This window comes from Stegostoma tigrinum, chromosome 3 (assembly GCF_030684315.1).
Source record: "Stegostoma tigrinum isolate sSteTig4 chromosome 3, sSteTig4.hap1, whole genome shotgun sequence".
Classification (NCBI taxonomy): domain Eukaryota; kingdom Metazoa; phylum Chordata; class Chondrichthyes; order Orectolobiformes; family Stegostomatidae; genus Stegostoma; species Stegostoma tigrinum.
Window position 1 is genome coordinate 106,773,324 of NC_081356.1, and position 23,009 is coordinate 106,796,332.

At 40.0% G+C, this 23,009-nt stretch overlaps 1 protein-coding gene across 2 annotated transcripts in view; it reads right to left on the bottom strand.

Annotated features, from left to right (window-relative positions):
• Positions 1-21,893, bottom strand: part of LOC125450701 (KH homology domain-containing protein 4-like) — a 71,082-nt gene extending 49,189 nt beyond the window's left edge. For both annotated transcript variants that reach the window (XM_059644813.1, XM_059644812.1), the window contains exons 1-4: positions 21,796-21,893; positions 13,710-13,968; positions 9,380-9,505; positions 6,524-6,603 (exon numbers count right to left, since the gene is read on the bottom strand). In XM_059644813.1, the coding sequence (XP_059500796.1) occupies positions 6,524-6,603; positions 9,380-9,505; positions 13,710-13,968; positions 21,796-21,824 (494 nt within the window). In that variant the 5' untranslated portion in view covers positions 21,825-21,893. The remainder of the gene's footprint in view (positions 1-6,523; positions 6,604-9,379; positions 9,506-13,709; positions 13,969-21,795) is intronic.
• Positions 21,894-23,009: the final 1,116 nt, after the last annotated feature.

A 23,009-nucleotide genomic window follows, 5' to 3' on the forward strand; every position in this document is an offset into this window, starting at 1 on the left:
GATTACAATCCAAATTAATCAGAGATAAGAATGACACTGGGCTCAGAAGAATTAATACCATCTAATGCAAACATAGTTATTAGCCAGAAGGTAGAGGTCAAGTGGCTTTGAACTTGCAAAAGTATAAAGCCTCTTTTATGAAAATACAGGATTCTTTCTTTCACTTGACAGTATAGACCTTGAATGGTTCTAAAAAGACAGATACGTTGACAAAGCTTTTCATCTTGCACTCATCAGGACAAATGCAAAAAAAAGTGAATGTGTAATGAGAAAAGAAAATGTGTCATCATTATCTTTAAAAAGTTATCTTCATGTAATATGAGAGATGATTCTTCCTTCCATAAAACATCAGTGGTTCTGTGTTCAGTTTCTGTATTAAGGCCTTCAAGGGGGAGGAGGAAGACAAAGGTGGGTGGCAGGTGGCTGAATTTTTATCAAAGACTATGCAAATGTAAAACACAAAGTTCAAAATGGCAAAGGTTACAGGGGCATAATTCAAAAAACCGAAGAATTCTATCTTTTTGAGCTACATGGTGATATAATACTTAGAAACAAGCTTCTAAGATATTTGGCATTTGCACATGTAATCAGCCACCCTAGAACTACACAAATTCTACTTTAAAAGCAAAATGTGTGCAAAATCAACACAAAGCTCTTTAATTCCATGTTTTCAGTTTCAAAAAGAAATGTTTTTGATGTTATCAATGTTAATCAGATACATGCAAAAGTATGAAGTAAGTGTGCACCACATACAAGATGCTCTGCACTTTAAGGGGAGACAGCAGCACAGTGGTACTGTCACCAGACTAGTTAAGTAGGTGAATACTCTGGGAACATGGATCCAAATGGCAGCTGAACAGGAATAGCAAATCTGAAATTGAGCCATCTTAATAACAGTCACAATGATGATAACAATCAATTATCAGTCATTTGTTCACCAATGACCTAACTCGATGCCAACTCTAAACCTGTGGCAATGCAGTTGATTCTTAACTAACTTTGGAAATAACTTAGCAAGCCATTCAGTTCAGGGATAATTATGGAACTGGTAAACACTCAGATCCCTTGAAAGAATAAGAAAGATCACCTTGCTTAGCCTCCTTCAAACAAACCCATGACCTCTACCACCTAGAAGGACAAGGTCAGCAGATGCGCAGGAACTCGTGGGTTTTGTAAGCCCCTCTGTGAATAATACATGAAAATGAGTGGGAATAAGCACTGTTCCTGCACTTGCATTCGATGCCAAATACTGAAATTTCCTTTTTAACAGAACTATGGAAGTCTTTACACCACATGGACTGCAATAGCGCTCAACTTCTCAAGAGCAATTTTTAAAGAAAAATCTCTTCATGGGATGTGGGTGTCTCTGCTTGGCCAATATTTATTGCCCTGACTCAATAGTCAATTTATTACACTGCTGAGAGTGTGGAGTTATGTATAGACCTGAACAGGTAAGGATGGCAGATCTCCTTCCTGAAAGGATCTTAGCGAACCAGACATCTTTTTATAACAATGGCTACATGGTCATTGTGAGGCTGGCTTTTCACTGAATTAGGACCCATGTCTCCAGAACATTTGCCTGTGGTTCTGGATTACCAGTTCAATGACATTACCACTATGCCACCACCTCTTCTCATTATTAGCTCATCATTATGAATGAATAACATACGCTGTCCTAGCCAGTGACATCCAAACCCACATGATAAAATAAGTCACACAATCAAAGCAGTACAGCATGGGAACAGGCCCTTTGGTTCAACTCATCCATGCTGACCAGCTATCGTACATTAATCCAGTCCCATTTGCAAGCATTTGGCCCATATCCCTCTAAACCCTTGCTATTCACATACCATTCAACATCTTTTAAATGTTGTAATTGTACCAGCCTTCCTCTGGCAGCTCATTCTATATATGTACCACCCTCTGCGTGAACAAGTTGCTTTTTAAATCTGTCCCCTCACACCTTAAAGCTTTAGAAAAAAAAACTGATTGGCTGCTGAGCTAGGCTTAGGCTATCCAGACCTTTGAGCTGCACTGCCATAAAATTACAGCTGATCTGGATGTTTAAAACTACCTTTCTGTCTGTTCCCTATAATCCCTGATTTATCAAAAATCCATCTAACGCTGCCTTGAATAAATTTAATGACCCAGCTACTGATTTCTTAGGGAAAGAATTCCATAAAAGCAATCGGAGGTTAAAAAAAATCCTCATCTGTCTTAAAAGGGAGACTAAATTCCAACAGATGTAGGCTCAACGTGTTCAATCTTTCTTCACAAACCATTCATCCTGGAATGATTTGAGTGAACCTTTTCTTAACCACCCAAATACAATTACACATTTTTTTCAAATAATGAAACTAAAGCTGTACACAGTACTCCAGATATGACCTAACATTCTTTATAGATTTTTTTTCCTAGGGTAGAGGTAGCTATTACGAGGGGGCACAATTTTAAAGTGGGTGGAGGTAGATATAGGGGAGACGTCAGAGGTAGGTTCTTTACTCAGAGAGTGGTAGGGGTGTGGAATGCATTGTTGGAGAGGGTAGTGGAGTCGGCCTCATTGGGGGCATTTAAGCGGCTATTAGACAGGCATAGGGATGATAGTATAAGGTAGGGGTGGAGGGCCTGTACTGTTCTATGTTCTATAGTTGCAATAAAAGTTTCTTATATTTAAGACTCCATTCGACTCACACTAAACCCCAATGTTCATTTGCCTTAATAAACACTTCCTTCGGCACCTGAGTACAACAACCTTTTTTCTATTTAAATTGCATTCAGCTTTTCTATTGTTCCTATCACAGCGGACATTTGCTAATTTCTTGTCACTCATTTAACATACCTCTACTCTTTTGCAGACTTTCTAATTCCCACTGAAAACTTCCTTCCTTTAGGTGTCATTAGCTACCAAAGATTTGTTCCATTCATCCAAGTCATTGATAAAAACTGAAAACAGCTACAACCCAGGAATGATCCCTATGGCACCCGATTATTTGCAGTTTTCCAACTCCTTATTTTTCATGAGTGTTACCCCTTCACACCACTGTTTCCCAAGGCTACTCCAAACATAAACTTATTTGGTGGATGAGAATTCCAGAGACCCAAACCCCATGACAATAGGGAACCAAGAGTGGCACAAGGGACAACTGTTTCATTCATAAAGTTTTTTATGTAAACTTAACTAGTTTTTCAGGATGAGATTCAGACCTAGAAAACTGGACAGTAAGACCACACCCATTGTTAAAAGAATTAAACAATTTAAACGGACCCCGCTGGGGTTCATAATCCACAATTGTGGAATCCTGTCCTACATCAAGGAGGAGGAGTGCAGATTAGTAATTGGGTTGATTGTTACCAGAAAATAAAAGGAAGAAACAGAGCATGTGCATAACATATATTAAAGTATCATAAAAGTGTAGGGAAACTGAATAACAGAATAAACTTAAAGGCCAAGTATCTTAACGCACAAAACATTTGGAAATGAATATGATTGCACTGCCATTACGGAATCATGGTTACAAGGAAATCAAAACTGGGAACTCAATATTCAATGATATTTGACCTCTTGGAGGAACAGGAGTGATGGAAAAGGTGGTGGGGTAACATTGTTAATAAAAAAACGAGGACAGTTGTGAGATATACACAGACTCGGACTTTGTAACATCTGTTTAGGTGGCGGTAGAAATCAGCAAGGGAATGGAATAGTACATACTCCAAATAATAACCACTCTTTCAGAAAGGCTATATAACCAACAAATAATAGGAGCATGTAAAAGAGCAGAGCAATACTTATTGGTGACTTTGTTCTTCATCATGATTGGGTTAATCAAATTAAAAAGGATAGCTACAGCAACAAATGCATACAGTGCATTAGATATAGTGTACTACAGCAATAGGTCATGGAGCCAACTGGGAGCAGACTGTCTTGGATCTAGTAACAGGCACTGAGATAGTTTTAATAAGTGACCTGAGTAAAAGATCCCTTTCGAAGTAGTGATTATTAATATTCAGTTTGAACGGCAGAAACGTGGGTCAGAAACAACAGTGTTTAACTTAAATAAAGGGAATTACAATGAAATAAGGATAGAGTTAGCTAAAGTAAATTCAGCTGATAGATTAGCACGAACGAAAGTAAACAAGCTGGGACAGATATTTAAAAGAAGTAAATCATGATTCTCACACATCCCAGTAAGGAGGAAAGATTCTAAACAAAGGGAAAAAACCAACCATGGCTAACCAAGGAAGTTAAAGAAAAAATTAAGTCAAAAGAAAAAGCATATAAGAGGCAAAAGTCAGTGATAGCCCCTCGGCCAAGAAAAACTTAAGAATCCAGCAAAGGAGGACTAAAAAGATAACAAAGACAGAGAAACTATGGAGGCACATAAAAGGTGACAAGAGGCCCCTCAGAAAATGAATTGGGGAAGGCAGTCTTTCAGAAAAAAGAAATGTCTAAGGAGTCAAACAGATATTTTGCATGTCTTCACAGTGAAAGATACATGAAACATATCGAAAATACTAAAGAAAATTGGAAAGGAAAAATTAAATACTATCTCCATCGCTTGAGAAGTAGTATTAGAGAAATGATTGGGGTTAAATATAGTCCACTGACCCTGGCAACTTGCATCTTAGGATCCTAAGGGGCAACAAGAGATAGCAGGTGGATTCATTGTAATTTACTAAAATTCACTCGATTTTGGAGAAGTACAAGAGCTTTGGAAAATTGCTAATGACATCCTCACATTCAAAAAGGGAAGGAGGCAAGAAGTAGGTCATCCATTGGTGGAAAAACACAGGAATCAATTAGAAAGGAAGTAGCAGCAGAGCATTTGGAAAATTGGAAACTAATCAAGCAGTGTCAGCATGGCTTCCTGGAAAGGAAATCTTGTCTGTTTTATTTATTAGGTATTTTCAAGAAGGTCTCAATCAAGAGACAAGAATCAGTTGGATTTGGTGGTATTTGGGCTTTCAGAATGAGTTCAACAACGTGCCCATGAAAGTTTTAATCATAAGAGCCCTCAATGTTGGCAATGAATAGAGAATTGGTTTATGGATAGGAAACAGAAAGTGAGGATATGGGGTACTTTTTCAGATTTACAACCCCTGACTGGAAAATTGCTCCTCATCTCAGTCCTAAATTTGGCACCCCATTATTCTGAGACAATGCCTTCTGATCCCAGACTCTGTCATAAAGGGAAATATCCTCTCATCATTTGCCCTGTCAAGCATCTTAAGAATCCTACATGTTTCAATGAGATCACCTTTCACTCTTCTACAATCAAGTGAGCACAGGGGGCTGAAAACGCCTCACAGTGCTCCAGATGTGGTCTCATCAATACCTTGTACAGTTCCCTCAGCCTCCAACCCCCTTGAATTAAGCGCCAAAATTCCACAGCCTTTTTGATTACCTGCTGTAGCTGTGCTAACTTTCTGTGTTTCGTGCACAGGTAGCCCCTTTGTATTGCAAGACCTGTTTTATTCCATTTATACATTACCGTTCTTTTGTTCTCCCTTCCAAAATGGACATCTTCACTTTATCCCACATTACACTCCATGTGCCAACTTTCTGCCCACTTACTTAACCTATCAATATCTCTCTGTAAACTTATGGCCTTATTACATGCTCTTATCATGTGTTACAATCTCTTAGCATCACAACTAACCAGGTCTTTTGGAACTGAATTACATAATACGTACAGGCTCCCCTTCATCCATGTTGTTTGCTATCTTGTAATAAACCAGAGATCATTAACTTTGAGATTTTTTTTAATGTGTCATTTAGGTGATCACAAGCAAAATCTATTTCCTTGTCTTATCAATAACATAGATAAGATGTGCTACGACAACTAAATCTGCTGCTAGCTCTTCTCCAACTGAGAAGAGATATCCCAAATCCTGGCACCACTCAACAATTGAGTATTCTGGACTCTTACTCTCAATGCAAAAGACTATTACAGAATATCCCTTGAAAACACTGGCAGCTACTATCACAACATTCCTACTCTACCATCTTGAATATCTTCCTGCATCATGATCAATGGTCAATTCAGTCATACAACTTATTGCCCCACTCTCATCCATACTGAAAAAAGTTACTCTTCAACAGTAATTTTCCATAATCTTAATTCCGGAATTTGCTAGGAATTGCTTAAATTGCATAACAGAGAAGGGCAGCTTCTTCTAAAAATTCTGACCTCCAGCCTTTTCAGAATCAAAACACAGAGGCAATTTTCTAAACGATATGTATAACTTAATGGGCTATTTCTCCTGTGGAAACTCTGGCAACATTTAGTCACAGACTTTCATGCAAATTGGAAGGCAGAGGTGAAATACATTGACAGCTTCCAATTTCCTGCTACAAAACAGATTTCTTAACCCCAAAAAAAATATGCCTTTTGTTTTTGCATTTATATGGTAAGACAGATTAAATCATTAATATGTAATTGCTTTTAATTAAAACACAATGCTCAACTCAATATGGAAAATATATTATGCCCAGCAGCTCAAATAAACTAGAAAATGCAATTACCCTTGCGCTGCAATTTGCTTCTCATCGGCATTCATATACCGCCCTCTGGTGGAAACTGCAGCACCACTGATTTTGTTTATCTGGAAAAAAAAGTAAAATGATTTACATCGTATCTAGTAGACAGTAACAAGCATTATCAACACATTAGAACAAACCAGTACTTTATCCGAAGTGGCTGAAGGAGGGAAGTAGCATTCCACAAGATTGGCGTTTGGACCACTACTTTCAACAATTTATATTTATAACTGTTACGGTGCAATTAAAACCCACAATTTCTAAATTTGGTGATGACACCAATTTAGGGAAGGATAGTGGATATTGAGGGGGACTTAAATCAACTTGCAGAGTTGATAAATTCAATATTGATAAATGAAGTACAATATTTTCATGGGAATAATAGAGGTCACTCGTTACTTAGAAGGTGCGCATCTAGATGGGATAAAGGAGCAAAGGAGATTTGGAGTACAAAAGAAAATTAAAAGCTGCACCACAAGTTACCATGGTGATTACGAACAAACCTGATGTTAAGTTTTATTTCTTGAAAGATACAATTAGGTGGTAGAAGGAGAAAAGAAAATAAAGACATTTTACGGATTTTACGGATAGGAGAAAAGAAATTTAAAAGTAGGGAAGACACGCTACACGTGTCAAGACTCAGTTTGGCTACATTTAACTCCAGTTGCCATATTATAAGTAGATTAGAGGCACTGAATAGGATGCAGAGACATGTCACAACGATATGAGCAATGTGTGAATATTAGGCATGGATTGGCAAGATGGGGTCTCTTGTGAAAATGAAATTGGAGAGATGATTTAGTATAAGTTTTTAAAATCATGAAAGGCTCTGAAGAATTAGACTGAGAGTGAATTACCCTCTTGGACAACAGACTCTAATTGAGTCCACCAATACAGTATAGTCACCAAGAAACTACTTTAGGTCAAAGTGTGATGAGAATGTTGAATCTGCTACCACAGCAAATGGAAGAAGCAAATAGTAAAGATCATTTAATGGGAAGCCAGACAAGCTTACAAGGGAGATGGGAATAGATGATAACAATGGTACATCCAGCTCAGGAAAAAAAGGAGGCTTGAATGAAGTATAAGTACCAACATGGACTGATTCAGCCAAATGGCCTGCTTCTGCGTCTTATGTCCCATGTAGACTAATCAGCAATAAATTGAGCAGAGATTAACAGAAGGTCCCAGATAAAATGTTTCTAAATGTGGTCAAAGGTATTACGACCTTCAAGAGAGCTCAGAAATATGTAAGAATCATACTAGGGATACGACAGTTCAGTTTTATAGAGAAACTAGAAGATGGAGGTTTTCTCTCTACAGTAAGACAGGAAAGGTGATAATCAAAGGTGTAGAGTTATGATTAATGAAATTTGAAGAAACTATTTTAAGTAAGCATTTAGATAATATGCAATATACTTACTGAAAGCATGGTGAAAGTAGATTCCATAACCACCACCAACTGGGAAATCAACACATATTTGAAAAGGAAATATGTACAGGTTTATCAGTAATGTTCTTTCAAAGTTGGGAAGTCAAGTAGCAACCCAAAGGATCCAATGCAAGTCAAGCACAAATCGGCTCCCTAAGGTACAGCACATGTAGCCACGTAAGAAGTTTAAAGGCATATTCAATGTGCGTGCACAAACAAATGAGCTGTACTGTACTACAAAAAAACTCAAGAGGGTGTGTTGGTCATGAGGAAAGAATAGAGATGTGGGTGTAACTGGGACAGCTCTTTCAAAGAGCCACACAAGCACAAAGAATTGAATAATCGCCTTCTGTCCTGCACAATTCTATTCTATGGTTCTAACTACCATCATAAATTATATACAGATAACTACATACACTTTCAATTGTCAAGGATACGACTCTGCCTCAGTTCATCCAATGCTGCAATTCTCATCCATATCTGTGTTACCTCTATATTCGACTTTTTCAACATAACTCCACCTAATTGATTCCTACTTTCTACCTTCTGTAAACTTGTGTTCATTAAAATCTCTGTTGCATTTATGCTAAATCACACAAATTCCCATGTTAAGTAATATTTAAGATTTTAGAATTCTCAGCTTGGTTTTCAAATCATTCCATGGTCTTGCATTATCCTGTCTCTATGATCTTCTCCCCAGCCTTCTTCATTGTCTCTATTCTGTTGTAGAAGCACTTCCCCAAATAAAAAAAAAATCAGCCTGTAAAGTTACAAGCATATACATCTAAAGAGGAGACCTACTGGTTTTGGCTAAGTGTCCTTGCTACCTACTCAGTGGATTGCAGAGAATTTTTTGACTGGCAAGTACCCTGGGCAATTTTAACTGTCTACCTGTTCAGTACCTTTGGTATGCAGAGAGTGGAATAAAAGGAAAACTGTTCAGCAAATCAGCCTCAGAGATTCATTGTAAAGAGACTTTTAAAATTAAGTCTCATACCCAGGTAGTGCTATTCTACAAACTAAAAATGTCCTAAGCATATCCATTTTTAATAATTCCATCGTTGACAGCTAAGCCTTCAGATGCCAAATTCCCAAGCCCCGACATTCCTTCCCTAAACCCCTTTATCCTCTTTCTCCCTTTAAAGTTTTCCTTAAAATTTTCCTCTTTGATCAAGCTTTCAGTCAAGTACTCCTTGTATCCTCATGAATCAGTGTCAAATTTTGCTTCACAACACTCCTTGAAACATCTGAAAATATGTTACAACATTAAAAGCAAAATATACAGATAAATTCTATGAATATTTGCACTGAAAGGTTTAATTTTATTATTTGCAGTTGCTTCCAAATTCTTTCAGAAACTACATACAAAATGTCCAAAGGAAAATTCGTTAAAATGTTTAATTACTTACTTCATCTTGTGTGTGACCCCTCGTAAGTAGATTTCTACAGACAATAGGAACATCATTAATTTCAATTTCAGCAACAACCATATCATCTTTGTTCTTTGCATGGGATGTCGATTTTGAAGACTTTGGCTGGAAGGAAAAGTTATCAAATGAATGGAAATAATTATTTAGCACTTTTTAAACACAGACTCTAATAAAGTAAAGGAAACAGTTTATTCATGCTGGATCATTAAGGTGCACTCTTCTGCAAAGAGCAGCAACTGGCACAGCACGTAAGCTTTATTTATATTTTTGGGAAAATTAAGAATAATCAGTTAAGAAAGTCATGCAAAGTGCTTAAACACACGCCTAAAGTAGAGGTGAAACAAACAAAGCCAGAAATTGCTGGAGAAACTCAGCGAGTCTGGCAGCATCTGTGAAGAGAAAAACAGAGTTTAAATTCTTGAGTCAGTGGCCCTTCTTCAGAACTCCTGTTTCAATGTCCTTTATTCATTTCAACTCTGCTTTGCTCTTGTAAAGTCAAGAGTTCACTATTCACAATTTATTTAAGTTATTAGCTGTAGTTAAACAGCATTAAACAATTGCATATGCTTTCCATGGCAACAGTTTCATCAAATTTCTGTGTCTTGGGGGACATCATTGTTGAACAAGATAGATTGTATCAAGGAAAAGAATGCAGGTCTATAATGAGAAGGAATTCAATGGGAAAGGAAATAGACAGGTGTTTCTACAGCCGCAAAATGACACTCCAGCATTTTCTCTTCCTAGTTCTTGGCTCAAGGCTATTTCTGAGTGGTTGCAGGGAATTCTGAAGGGCAGGCTGAACAGTCCGTGGTCATGATACATATCAGTACTGGCAGCATAGGTTTAAAAAAAACAATGAGGCACAACAATTAGAATATAGGAAGTTAGGACATAAACTGAAAAGTATGTTTTGGGGAAAATGGGGCCAGCACAATCAGTGCGGTGGGGTGTGTAGAGGTTGTTGCTGCTGCTAGTACTATTATGGAAGGTTTATACTAATCTAGCAAGGGATGGGAACCAGAGCCAGGGGACGAAAGTAGGAAAAAACCAATGTAGAAATAAAAGAGACAGAGGTAAAAAGCAAACAAAAGTGGAAGTTAGTAAAAAGGTGAGAGAGAAATGGGGACACACTGTAGTATAAAGCTATATGACTACAAGGTTAAAAAGACTTGTCTAAAGCCTTCGTGACTTGATGTGCAGAGCATTCTCAATTAGGTAGATGAATTAGTATTTGAAACAGACATAAACGATTATGATATAAATGAGATTACCAACAGATGGCTGCAGGATTACAAAGATCATATCAACAAAAGAAGGCAAAATGTTTGACCAAAAGGGGAAAAATAAATCAAGAGTAAAATCATAGGGAACACAAAGTGAATACAGAAAAGTTTCCCAAAATATGCAAAGAGAAAACTATTAGTAATGACAAATGCAGATGCGTGAACAGTCAGAAAGCAAGGAAATTATAATGGGTGACAAAGAAATGGTTGAAGAATTGAATACATTATTTGGTTCTGTCTTCACAGAGAGCACACAAATAGCCTCTCAGAAATGTTAGGGATATAAGGATCTCAGTGAGAAGGCAGAATTGAAGGAACTCTGGATTAGGGAGAAAATAATGCTGGAGAAATTAATGAAGTTAAAGGCTGAGACATTGCCAGGGCCTGATGAACTACATTCCAAAGTAGGACAGAAGTGGCCTTGGAAATACTGGATGCTGGATGTGAGTTTGCTCGCTGAGCTAGAAGGTTAGTTCTCAGACATTTCGTCATCATTCTAGGTAACATCATCAGTCAGCCTCCGACGAAGCGCTGGTGTTATGTCCCGCCTTCGATTTACCTGGCCCGAAGATGGGAAACCAATGCCATCCGACAGAGTGCCACCCACGAACAACTGTACTTCCTGCATGAATGCCTAAACAGATAAATAGAAAGCGGGACGTAACACCAGCACTTCGTCGGAGGCTCACTGATGATGTTACCTAGAATGGTGACGAAAAGTCTGAAAACTAACCTTCCAGCTCAGCGAGCAAACTCACATCCAGAACCTCAACCTGAGCTACAAATCTTCTCAAAATACTGGATGCATTGGTGGTCATCTTCCAAAAATTCTATAAACTCTGGAGCAATTCCCACAGATTAATGGATGGCAAAAATACGTGAAAGGCGGGAGAGAAAATAAACCAGTTAGTTATTTCAGTGGAGTGGAAAATACAAGAGTCTATTTTATAAAAGTCTAATAACAGAATATCTGGGAAGAATGAACAGGATTGGACAAAGTCAGTGTAGGTTTAAGAAAAGAAAATCATGCTTAAAAAAATCTGGAGTTTTTTTTTGGAGGACACAACCAGGAGAATAGATAAGGGAAAACCAGTGGATATGATGTAGTTGGATTTTCAGAACGCTTTTGGTAAGGTTCCTCACAAGAGGTTAGTTGGCAATGTTAAACAACAATGAATAGGTAATTTCATCATAGCAAGTATAAAGTGGATTGAGAATCGGTTGAAAAACAGTAAAGATAGTGGAACAAATAGGTCTACCTTCAAGTAGCAAACTGTGCCTGGGAGGGTTTGCAAAGATCAATACTGGGGATCCAGTATTCACAGTATATATAAATGACCTGGACAAAGGAACCCAACTGCAATATTTTCAAGTTTGCTGATGACACAAAACGGGGCAGAATTGTGAGTTGTGAGGAAGATGCAAGGAGGCTTCAAGATGATTTAGACTAGTTGAATGAGTGAGCAAATACGTGGCAGGTGCAGCACATGACTAAATGTGAACTTATACACTTGGGAAAGTATTGCTTAAATGGGGGAACATTAGAAAGTATAGATATACAAAAAGTTCTGGTATCCTTGTACACCCTCCAACTAAAGTAGACAGACAGATGCAGAAAGTAATCAGGAAGTCAAATGGTACATTAGCCTTCACTGCAAAAGGATCTGAGTTCAGAAGTAGGATGTCTTACTGCAATTATATAGAGCTTTCGTGAGACTACACCTGGAATCCCTACCTCAAATGGTGTGCAGCAGAATTCATAAGGATAGTATCAGGGAAGACAGGACCGCCTCACAAGGAGAGACTGGCTCAACTGGGCCTATATGAACTGAGTTTAGAAGGTTGAGAGGGGATCTGATTGAAACAGAAAATTCTAACACACCTGCACAGACTAGATGCAGAAAGGTTGTGTTCAACGATTGGGACTCCAGAATCAGGAGACACAGTCTCAGGATGCAGAGGAAACCATTTAGGGCTGAGATGAGGAAAAGTTTTGTCATTCAAAATGTTGTGAATCTATGTAATTCTATACCGAAGAAGGCTGTGAAGGCCAAAGTCATTGTATATGTTCAAGAAGTTAAAATCTAAAAGAAAAATTCTATTTAAGGCATGACCAGGTATGGGGAGAAAGTGGGAATGGGGCATTATGATAGGATACCAGCCAGGATCACAGTGAATTGTGTAGCAGGCTTTAAAGCTTTAACATAAACAGATCCTATGTTTCGAAGGGATAAAGTTAAAATATGTAAATGGAGTTGAGGTGCAGAACAGCCTATTGCTGGTCCTATACTATTTTCATTATGTTAGCCACAGTTTGCAAGATTAGATTGAGACTCAGAAATAGTGATGTAGGAACAAACAAAAGCTAAGATTGTTCAAGTTGTAATTTATGCTTGTTCAACTACCTTTCATGGTGGTGAAATGCAGCATTAATGTCAACTGATCAAATTTTGAGAACCTCACGTTAAATTGATACAATGAAAGATCAGCAGTCACTCTGCAACAGTTTTATCAAAAATTCAAAAGGTAACTTTTGTGATCAGTGTGCCACAAGGCCAGAAGAATATCCTTCTCTTAAAGTGTCGTACAATCAAACATTAGCACGAGCAAAAAAAGTTTACCGTCTCATTTAAAAAAGGCTAACGATCAGTATTGCACCATGAACTATCCACCTAGATTACATTATGTTTGGGCTTGAACCCAAGATTTTGTGACTTGAGAGAGAGATGGGTGAAAGCAAGACCTTTATTCATCAATTTATGTGGTCCTGAAATTTTGCATAAACAAGTTGCCTTCCCCTTAACTAATGATTTACTGACTCAATGAAACATTTAGATACAACAAGTGAACAGGAAAAAATGGAAATAAATGAACATGGAACAGAAATGTAAAATATTTGTACATATATTTTGATGAAATATGCAGAATATTGGAAAATGGCATTCTATTGTCCAGTGTTAAAATGGTGAAGTGCAACAACCTCCCTTCTTGTTCAGTAAGATGTTAAAAAATAGCACATTACTTACTTTGTTATTTGGAGTCTGCGGTAACTTCAGTTTTCCTTTTGCCATCAACATGGCATTAATCCTAGCTGCAGCAGCAGCTGCAGCATCGAGTGCCTCTGATGAAGACTGAGGAGACTGACTGACTGACGGGAGACCAGAGAGACTATCACCATGAAGTGCGACTTGAGGCATTGTGACAGGAAAATTATTCATCTGCGACTCTATCGATACTGCCAATGATACAGGTACTGATTCTGGACAATCCCATTTACTACGGCGCCTAGAGTAACAAAAACATGTTGGTAATATTCTTTGTGAAAAGCATTGTTAGTTTAGTGCTAAAAGAGATCAAATTCATCAATTTACCTGAAAAACCTTCAACACATTTCTTGATGGTTGTTTGGTTGTACAGAACTTAATTATTGCTGAAAAATTACAAATTTTGTCAGAGCTTTTTGATTTGCACCCATCAGGACATTTTGTAAGAGTACAAATACTGGCAGAAAACCAATATTTATACTGTGTGACCACAGTCTGACTAGTTGGCAAGTTGACTCTGATTTGTTAAGGTGTTGCCATGGAGAATGCAGGGTAAAATGCTGATTGACAGCTAACGGTCACGTTTTGATTAAATTTTAAACCAGGCAGGTTGACTCTGGTTGTTTACAGCATTACCTTTGAGAAATGGACTAGCATTTGGTTGTCACCCACTGTGTTGAGTTGAAACAAGAGCAACATGTGCGTATGTTCCTTACGGCTGCAAAAAACCTGTATATTAAGATGTGGCTTTCAGTACATGCAAATAGACTACAGAGCATGCCTGACTGACAATCGATTTAAGAGTGGTTGTCACAGAACTCATACAGTGCAAGACATCATCCTCAGTTCTAAATGAACAATTCATTTATGGTCATTCTTTAGCCTTCTCCCACTAACCCCTCACATTCTCTCCTTTTTTTGGAAATCAGCGTAATTTCAATGCAAATGATTTAATAGCTGGAACAAAATTACATTTGCTTCTTTTTCCAATTACTTTAAATCTGTGCCCTCTAATTCATGAACTTTTCATGAGTGAGGACAATTTCTCCACATTTACTATGGCCAGACTCAAGATGTTGAATACCTCTAAGCAACTACCTCTCAGCTTTCTTTTTCCATCAAAAATTGCCATAAATTATTGACAGAGACTCGAGAAGTTAAATTCCTAATCCCTGATGTTGACCGTGGTGAATGGGGTGCCAGTTAAGGGGGCTGTTTTGTCCTGGCTATTGTCAAGCTTTTTAAGTGTTGTTGGAGCTGCAGCAATCCCAGCAAGTGGAGCATGTTCCTTTGCACTCCTCGTAGATGCCAAATAGGTTATTGGGGAGTTAGGAAATAAAATAATAAGATCACCTTTAAAGATGGAAAAAGGGGAATTTCTCCTATACAAACCTTATCTAACACTTCTTCCTTACCAATTTTAAACCCTTTCAGAGTATGAATTAGATCCTCTTTCACCAGTTTGGATAGCGTTTTCTTTCTTGGAAAGAAACAAACTATCCACTTAATAAACGAGCTATGCCTTCTGCCTCGACACATAAATCCCCTTTTCTGGTCCTCCTTTTACCAGTCATCTGTCTGTACAAAATTTTGGGATTACTTGTTACATTGGCTGCCAGTTTTCTTTTAGACTTTGTCATTATTTCTCTCATTTGCTTTACTACCTCCTGTTTGGACATTCTATATTCATTCTGGTTCTCAATAATATTTTCTGTTTTGACATCTGTCAAAACACACCTTTTCTTCTTTAATTTCTAACGTTATTGTCATCCAGAGGCTCTAGATTTGCTTTCCCTACCCTTTCCTTTTTGAGGATATCTATCTTGATTGTACTTGAAATATCTATTTTAGTGAAGGCTTTGTCAGGCTAGTTTTTCCTGTCAACCATTCACTCTAATTTATTCAGTATTACACTGTTCTTACCCCAGTGAAGTTGGTTTTCTCCCAATTTTTTTGTATTTTAGAAAGCTCTTTGCCCACTTCCACAGCAAGCTTTAACCTTTTATTGCAATGATTACTGTCCCCACATTTCTTCTAGTTATCTCAAGAGGGTTGGAATATAAAAGCAGCGATGTGCTTCTGAGGCTTTATAAAGCTCTAGTTAGGCCCCATTTAGAATACTGAGTCCAATTTTGGGCCCGACACCTCAGGAAGGAAATACTAGCCCTGGAGCGTGTCCAGCGGAGATTCACACAGACGATCCCTGGTTTAAAGTACGATGAATGGCTAAGGATCCTGGGATTGGACTCATTAGAGTTGAGAAGGTTGAGGGGAGATCTCATAGAAACTTACAAGATAATGTATGGCTTAGAAGGGGTGGATGTTAGGAAGTTGTTTCCGTTAGGCAGGGAAACCAGGACCCGTGGGCACAACCTTAAAATTAGAGGGGGTAAATTTAAAACTGAAATGAGACGACATTTCTTCAGGCAGAGAGTGGTGGGCTTGTGGAATTTATTGCCACTGAGTGCAGTGGAGGCTGGGACCTTGGATGCCTTCAAGGCAGAGATCGATAAATTCTTGATCTCACAAGGAATCAAGGGCTACAGGGAGAGTGCAGGGAAGTGGAGTTGAAATGCCCATCAGCCATGTTTTAAGTGGCGGAGTGGACTGGATGGGCCGAATGGCCTTACTTCCACTCCTATGTCTTATGGTCTTATAGTTAGGCCTGATGCACTCTGCTCACCTCACTTCAAGAACTACATCTAGCAATGCCTTCTTCTCAGTGGCCTGGAAACACAACTGCTCAAGAAACGTTCCTTGAACACTATCCAAAATCTCTTGCCCCTCACTGCTCCCGTTACACTACTACTATCATTGTTACAGTCAGAAAATTAAGGTTCTCTCATTATAACTATCCTACAATTTCTGTAATTTCACTGCAAATTTGTTTCTCTAGATCCTCCCCACAAATTGGTGGCTTTAAGATAACACTGAGCTATGCAACTGTATCTTTTTTGGATGTGAGTTTGCTCGCTGAGCTGGAAGGTTAGTTTTCAGACGTTTCGTCACCATTCTAGGTAACATCATCAGTGAGCCTCCAACGAAGCGCTGGTGTTATGTCCCGCTTTCTATTTATCTGGTTAGATTTCCTTGGGTTGGTGATGTCATTTCCTGCGTTGCTGATGTCATTTCCTGTTCTTTTTCTCGGGGGGTGGTAGATTGGCTCCAAATCAATGCTGCGTCGGAGGCTCACTGATGATGTTACCTAGAATGGTGACGAAACGTCTGAAAACTAACCTTCCAGCTCAGCGAGCAAACTCACATCCAGAACCTCAACCTGAGCTATAAATCTTCTCAAAACTCGCTTGTATCTTTTTTGTTTGTAGCTGTAACCAAACAATAAGTGAAGGTGCCAGTGTTGGACCGGGTTGTACAAAGTCAAAACTCACACGACACCAAGTTATAGTCCTAAAGGTTTATTTGAAATCACTACCTTTGCAGCACTGCTCCTTCATCAGGTGTAGTGAGAGAGGCATCAAGACACAGAATTTATAAGTAAAAGATCAAAACATCATACAACGGATGTGAACATTTGATCTTGTCCTACCCAGTCCAACATCAGCACCTCCACATCATGGCTACCATCGACACCACAAACTGCTGGTTCAAAGCAGAGTAGATCTCTAAGATGATCACAAATATCGACACAGGCGTCAAGTATCTGCAGAAATGCAAGACAGTGGAGACGATCCCAAAAGGGCTGCAAATCAGGAACCCACAATTTAACAAGATGGAGTAAGTCAGCCATTTTAGGTTTATTCAATAAATACACCTGATGAAGGTGTCTTCAAATAAACCTGTTGGACTACAACTTGGTGTTGTGATTTTTGACCTGTAACAGAACGGATTGACCCCTCTGGGTCATCATCTTTCTCCAGCATTGCAATGTTCTCCTTAGCGAATATGATTGCCAATCCCCCTTTTCCTTTCTTACCTTTATAAACATCTCATATCCAGGAATATTTAACATCCCACCTACATCATTTTTTTTAATGCCACATGAAATTAACAAGCAAGGTAATATGTCTGCATTGATTTAACTAATTTCAGCCAAGATACTGAGTGCTACAACTAACTGCAATGTTTCAGATTTGGGGAAAGGACAACCAGCACGGCTCTTGAAAATTACTTCCTTCCTTGGATCACTACTAAAACTAAACGCAGAGGACAGCAAGGACAAAATCAGTCTCTGGTACAAATGAAAAAGTCTACCAAAATCTACCTATGTTCATATGAACAATGAACTGGAGCTCATCAATTTCCACAGTATTTACAAATCAAAGAATCACAGAATCCCAACAGTGTGGAAGCAAGCTATTCAGCCCATCGAGGCACCATTCCTCCGAAGAATATCCCATCCAGTCCCACCTCATTCCCCTAACCCTAAATTTCCAATGGCTAACCCACTTAGCCTGCAAATCCCTGGATGTTACTGGCGATTTAGCATGGCCAATCCACATGATCTGCACATCTTTGGACTGTGGGAGGAAACTGAAACACCCAGAGGAAACTCACACAGACCAGGGGAGAATGTGCAAGATCCACACAGTTGCCAGAGGTTAGAATCGAACCCAGGTCCCTGGCACTGAGGCAGCAGTACCAACCACTGAGCCTCTGTGCCGCCCCACGTTGTGGTGCAAAGTAACAACAAGTCAACGTCTTCAACACAAGATGAGAAATTCACAAGGTATGAAAATGAAAATACTATGCCAGAATAAAAGAAACTTCAGGAAATACACAATCGTCCATGCGTAGTTCCAAGTTTCATTTACAAAAATGTTGACTGAACATTGGATGTACTTTCCTACTGGCAAGTTTTCCAAAAGCATGAACTAATTGTTCAGTAACAGATGAACATGTGTCAATCTAGTCTTAAATTACGGACAAGGTGTGGAGCTGGATGAACACAGCAGGCCAAGCAGCATCTTAGACAGTTCTTTCCTAAAGATCCACACAGGCCTCTGATCAGTTCAACACCTACACTCAGAATGGACAATAACAGCTCATAAATCTTCCCTCTTTTAATTTAATCTTTTTTTTACGACGCTTTCGGTGTTTAAACATTCCAATACCTCATGCAAGTGTTCATCATTTACAAACTGTTGAAGTAATTTCAACTACTGGGGAATAGAAACAGGAGGAGTTTAAAGCTGAATACAGTCCAAGCTTCAGATATCTGCACATAAACTTCCACTGTACAGATATAATGCCCAAATTATGTAGTCAATGCAACAGGGAACTGGAGATGCTTAGGTGTCCATTGATTTAAATGCAGCTCACTGACGAATTGATACACAGTAAAACTAGGCGATACATTGAGCATGGTACAGCAAAGCTATTTAACTACATCATTAGCTCACAGCATACTGCTCGAGTTTGGGGGTAATCCTCACAGAAAATCCCCAAAAAAAAGCACAAGTAATATCAAGATAACAAGGTGTAGAGCTGATGAACACAGCAGGTCAAGCAGCATCAAAGGAGTAGGAAGGCTGACATTTCAGACCTGGACCCCACAAGCAGTATCAATCCCATCAGTGAAGCAAACCATTCAAGGTGCCATACCTGACAAATTCAATCTGGCTGCTGCGGATTTTTAACACAATTTTCAAAAAGGATTTAAGCCAGATTTTAGTTCAGTTCAACAGAAAAGTTTATTCTACTCCTTCAAACTATTAAAGCAGCCGATAATGGCAACAAATGTTTAATCGTTTAAATTCCTAATTTTCTATTCTAGATTATTTTTCAAATGTGAGACACAAAACTCCACCAAAATGAGATCCAAAACAGTAAAACTTGAGTAATGTCTAGACCAATCATGATTTTAATACTGTCACAACATAAAGTATTAACTTTTAAATAATTATATTGACCAGAAAGAAAATACTATCCCATGAGATAATGGGAACTGCAGATGCTGGAGAATTCCAAGATAATAAAATGTGAGGCTGGATGAACACAGCAGGCCAAGCAGCATCTCAGGAGCACAAAAGCTGACGTTTCGGGCCTAGACCCTTCATCACTGCCCTCACACCTCCTCCCTCACCCCTATCCCAGGCCCCAAGATGACATTCCACATTAAGCAGAGGTTCACCTGCACATCTGCCAATGTGGTATACTGCATCCACTGTACCCAGCGTGGCTTCCTCTACATTGGGGAAACCAAGCGGAGGCTTGGAGACCGCTTTGCAGAACACCTCCACTCAGTTCGCAACAAACAACTGCACCTCCCAGTCGCAAACCATTTCCACTCCCCCTCCTATTCTCTAGATGACATGTCCATCATGGGCCTCCTGCACTGCCACAATGATGCCACCCGAAGGTTGCAGGAACAGCAACTCATATTCCGCCTGGGAACCATGCAGCCTAATGGTATCAATGTGGACTTCACCAGTTTCAAAATCTCCCCTTCCCCTACTGCATCCCTAAACCAGCCCAGTTCGTCCCCTCCCCCCACTGCACCACACAACCAGCCCAGCTCTTCCCCCCCACCCACTGCATCCCAAAACCAGTCCAACCTGTCTCTGCCTCCCTAACCGGTTCTTCCTCTCACCCATCCCTTCCTCCCACCCCAAGCCGCACCCCCATCTACCTACTAACCTCATCCCACCTCCTTGACCTGTCCGTCTTCCCTGGACTGACCTATCCCCTCCCTACCTCCCCACCTATCTTCTTTACTCTCCATCTTCGGTCCGCCTCCCCCTCTGTCCATATTTATTCCAGTTCCCTCTCCCCATCCCCCTCTCTGATGAAGGGTCTAGGCCCGAAACGTCAGCTTTTGTGCTCCTGAGATGCTGCTTGGTCTGCTGTGTTCATCCAGCCTCACATTTTATTATCTTACTATCCCATGAACTGTTCCAATCACATCACAATTCATGTCTCCCACCGTACAACTTCTCAAAATCACAATATCTTCACCACGCACAATCAAATAATCTGAGAGCTGTTGATAGTCAACTTGAAGCTTGGTGCAAAGTTCAATAAGGTGGAACTGAAGACAATAAATGGTGAAAAATATCCCACATTAATACACATCCATTTCAGAAGGACAGTTAACAAACCAATGTGTTTTTTTTTAAAGTTTATGAAAGATTGTCATGTTATGAAAAACAAGGCTAGACTGAATGACTGACTATTCTTTATAATTCAACATTAGCCAAAGGTACTTTTCACATTTATTATCGTATTTTGTGTTGAAATCTTGTATGCTGCATAAGCATTAGATTTTTAAAAAGCTTGCAATTATGGATCAACACTTTCCAGAAAATAAATTAATCATGTGTTTTTTTCTCAGCTTAAATTACAATGCAACAACGCACTGTGCCTTTTGAATTCGCCAAACAGCACATAATCACAAAAATCAAGATTTAACGTGACAGTGACCTGAAAGCATCGTAATTTGAACGGATCAATATACAAGCTAACGGATATCAACTTATCAATGATCCGGATTCAAATTGAACACACAAAGTACTCAATTTGAGTCCAGGTTATGATTTATTTTGAATGGTTATCGCACACACCGAGTCTGCTAAAACTTAAAACAAAACGAGAATGAAGTCAAACTGAATGAACTGAACAGTCGTGTGGTGCTGGAAGTTTTTTTTAAATGTCTATTTTTAGAATAAAGTGTTTCCCACGCCGCTCGCTCCGGAAAATGAGGAGGAGGAGGAGACCGAGAGCCGAAGCCCCCCCACGGGGCGGGGAGGGACAAACTCCCCGGGGCCCAGGCGGGGCCCAGTCCTGCCTGCACCCGGTTCACTCTCTCTCTCTCTCTAACTCCCACCACACTTTACAAACTGCCCACAGACAGTCGGGTTACACTCCGCTCCGGCATTTCCTGTCGGGTTCGCTCCGGATTACTCCGGTCCGGTTCATTCCGGTTCGATCCCGTTCACTCCGGGATGGCGCCATCGACGCGACGCCTTTCAAAACAAAACACAGCAACTCCCGCACTGTCCGCCCGGCCCACCGTTACCCACACAATAACTGGTCGAGATGAGCTCAGCCTGTCCCGCACCCCCAGCCACCTTCCGCCCGCCCCGAAATCCCATTCCCGTCTCTCTCTTACCCTATCGATTGTGGCGAACCTGCCGACATGGTGAAGTTTCACCGAGCGGAGACTGCGCCAAACCGCTGCCTCCGTCCTCACCACGTGCTCCTCACGTCGACGCAGGGCTGCCCGGTGTCCTCCCCTTCCACTAGGTGGCGCAGCCAGAGCCTGTGGGCTTCCCGACCGCAAGGTGGAGCGGCCGCTGTTGGTTGTTTCCCCCTTCCACGAGGAGGAGCGGCCCCGCTGCCGGTTGTCCTCCCCTGCACTAGGTGGCGCAGCTCTGCCGCTTGTTTCCGCCCCCCCACCCCTCCAAACGGTGGCGAGGCGCTGCCTGTTGCCCTTCCCTTCACTAAATGGCGAGGTCGCTCGTGGATAGCTTCCCCTCCTCCAGGGGACGCTCGAGGTGCAGAGATCCTTCTCTCTGCCACTTGGTGGCGCCATCATCCCCAATGAACAACTTGCCCAAGATGATCAAAACATGAGCAATTATTGTATAAATGATCTTTAGGACCTAAAAAATGTACTTAAGCCCTTCACAGCTTGATGAAGTATTTTCTAAATGTGGTCACTAGTGAAATGCCAGAAACCCTCAAATCCAGTTCTTGCACAGCAAGCTCCCACAGAAAAATCAATGTCAAAATGATCAAATCTATTTCTGTCATGTTGATTGCTGATGTAGACACGATGGATGGAATGATTGCCTCCTACACGATAACAATTTGTGATTGAAAGGTAAATAGTAATCCGACGTCCCCGTACCTTTTTTCTACTGCCATGGGATATTTTCCTTTATATGCGTGGGTGCATGGGGCCTCAGATTGACGTTCACCAAAAGACAGCACCCTCCACGAGTATTGTTGCAGCACTCTCACAGTGATGCATTGGTGTCTCTGCCTGGGTCATGGGATTCTGGTCTATGGACTTGAGCCCTGAGCCTTCTAACTCAGGAAGAATGCTGAAAACTGAACTACAGCTGAAAGGGGGATCATAGCCCAGTATGGGAGATGGTGGAGTAGTATTAATGTCACTGGTTTAGTAATTTGATTTCCTAATCTAATTGTTTGGGGGCAAAACATGTTCAAATCCCACCAGATGCTGAAAGTTGAAAACAATAAAAGTCTAGAGCTAAAAGCTAAGGTGATCAGGTAACCATTGTCGTATAAGTACCCATCTGACTAACAAATATCCTTTAGAGAAGGATTTCTGCCATCCATACCTGGTATTGTCTGCAT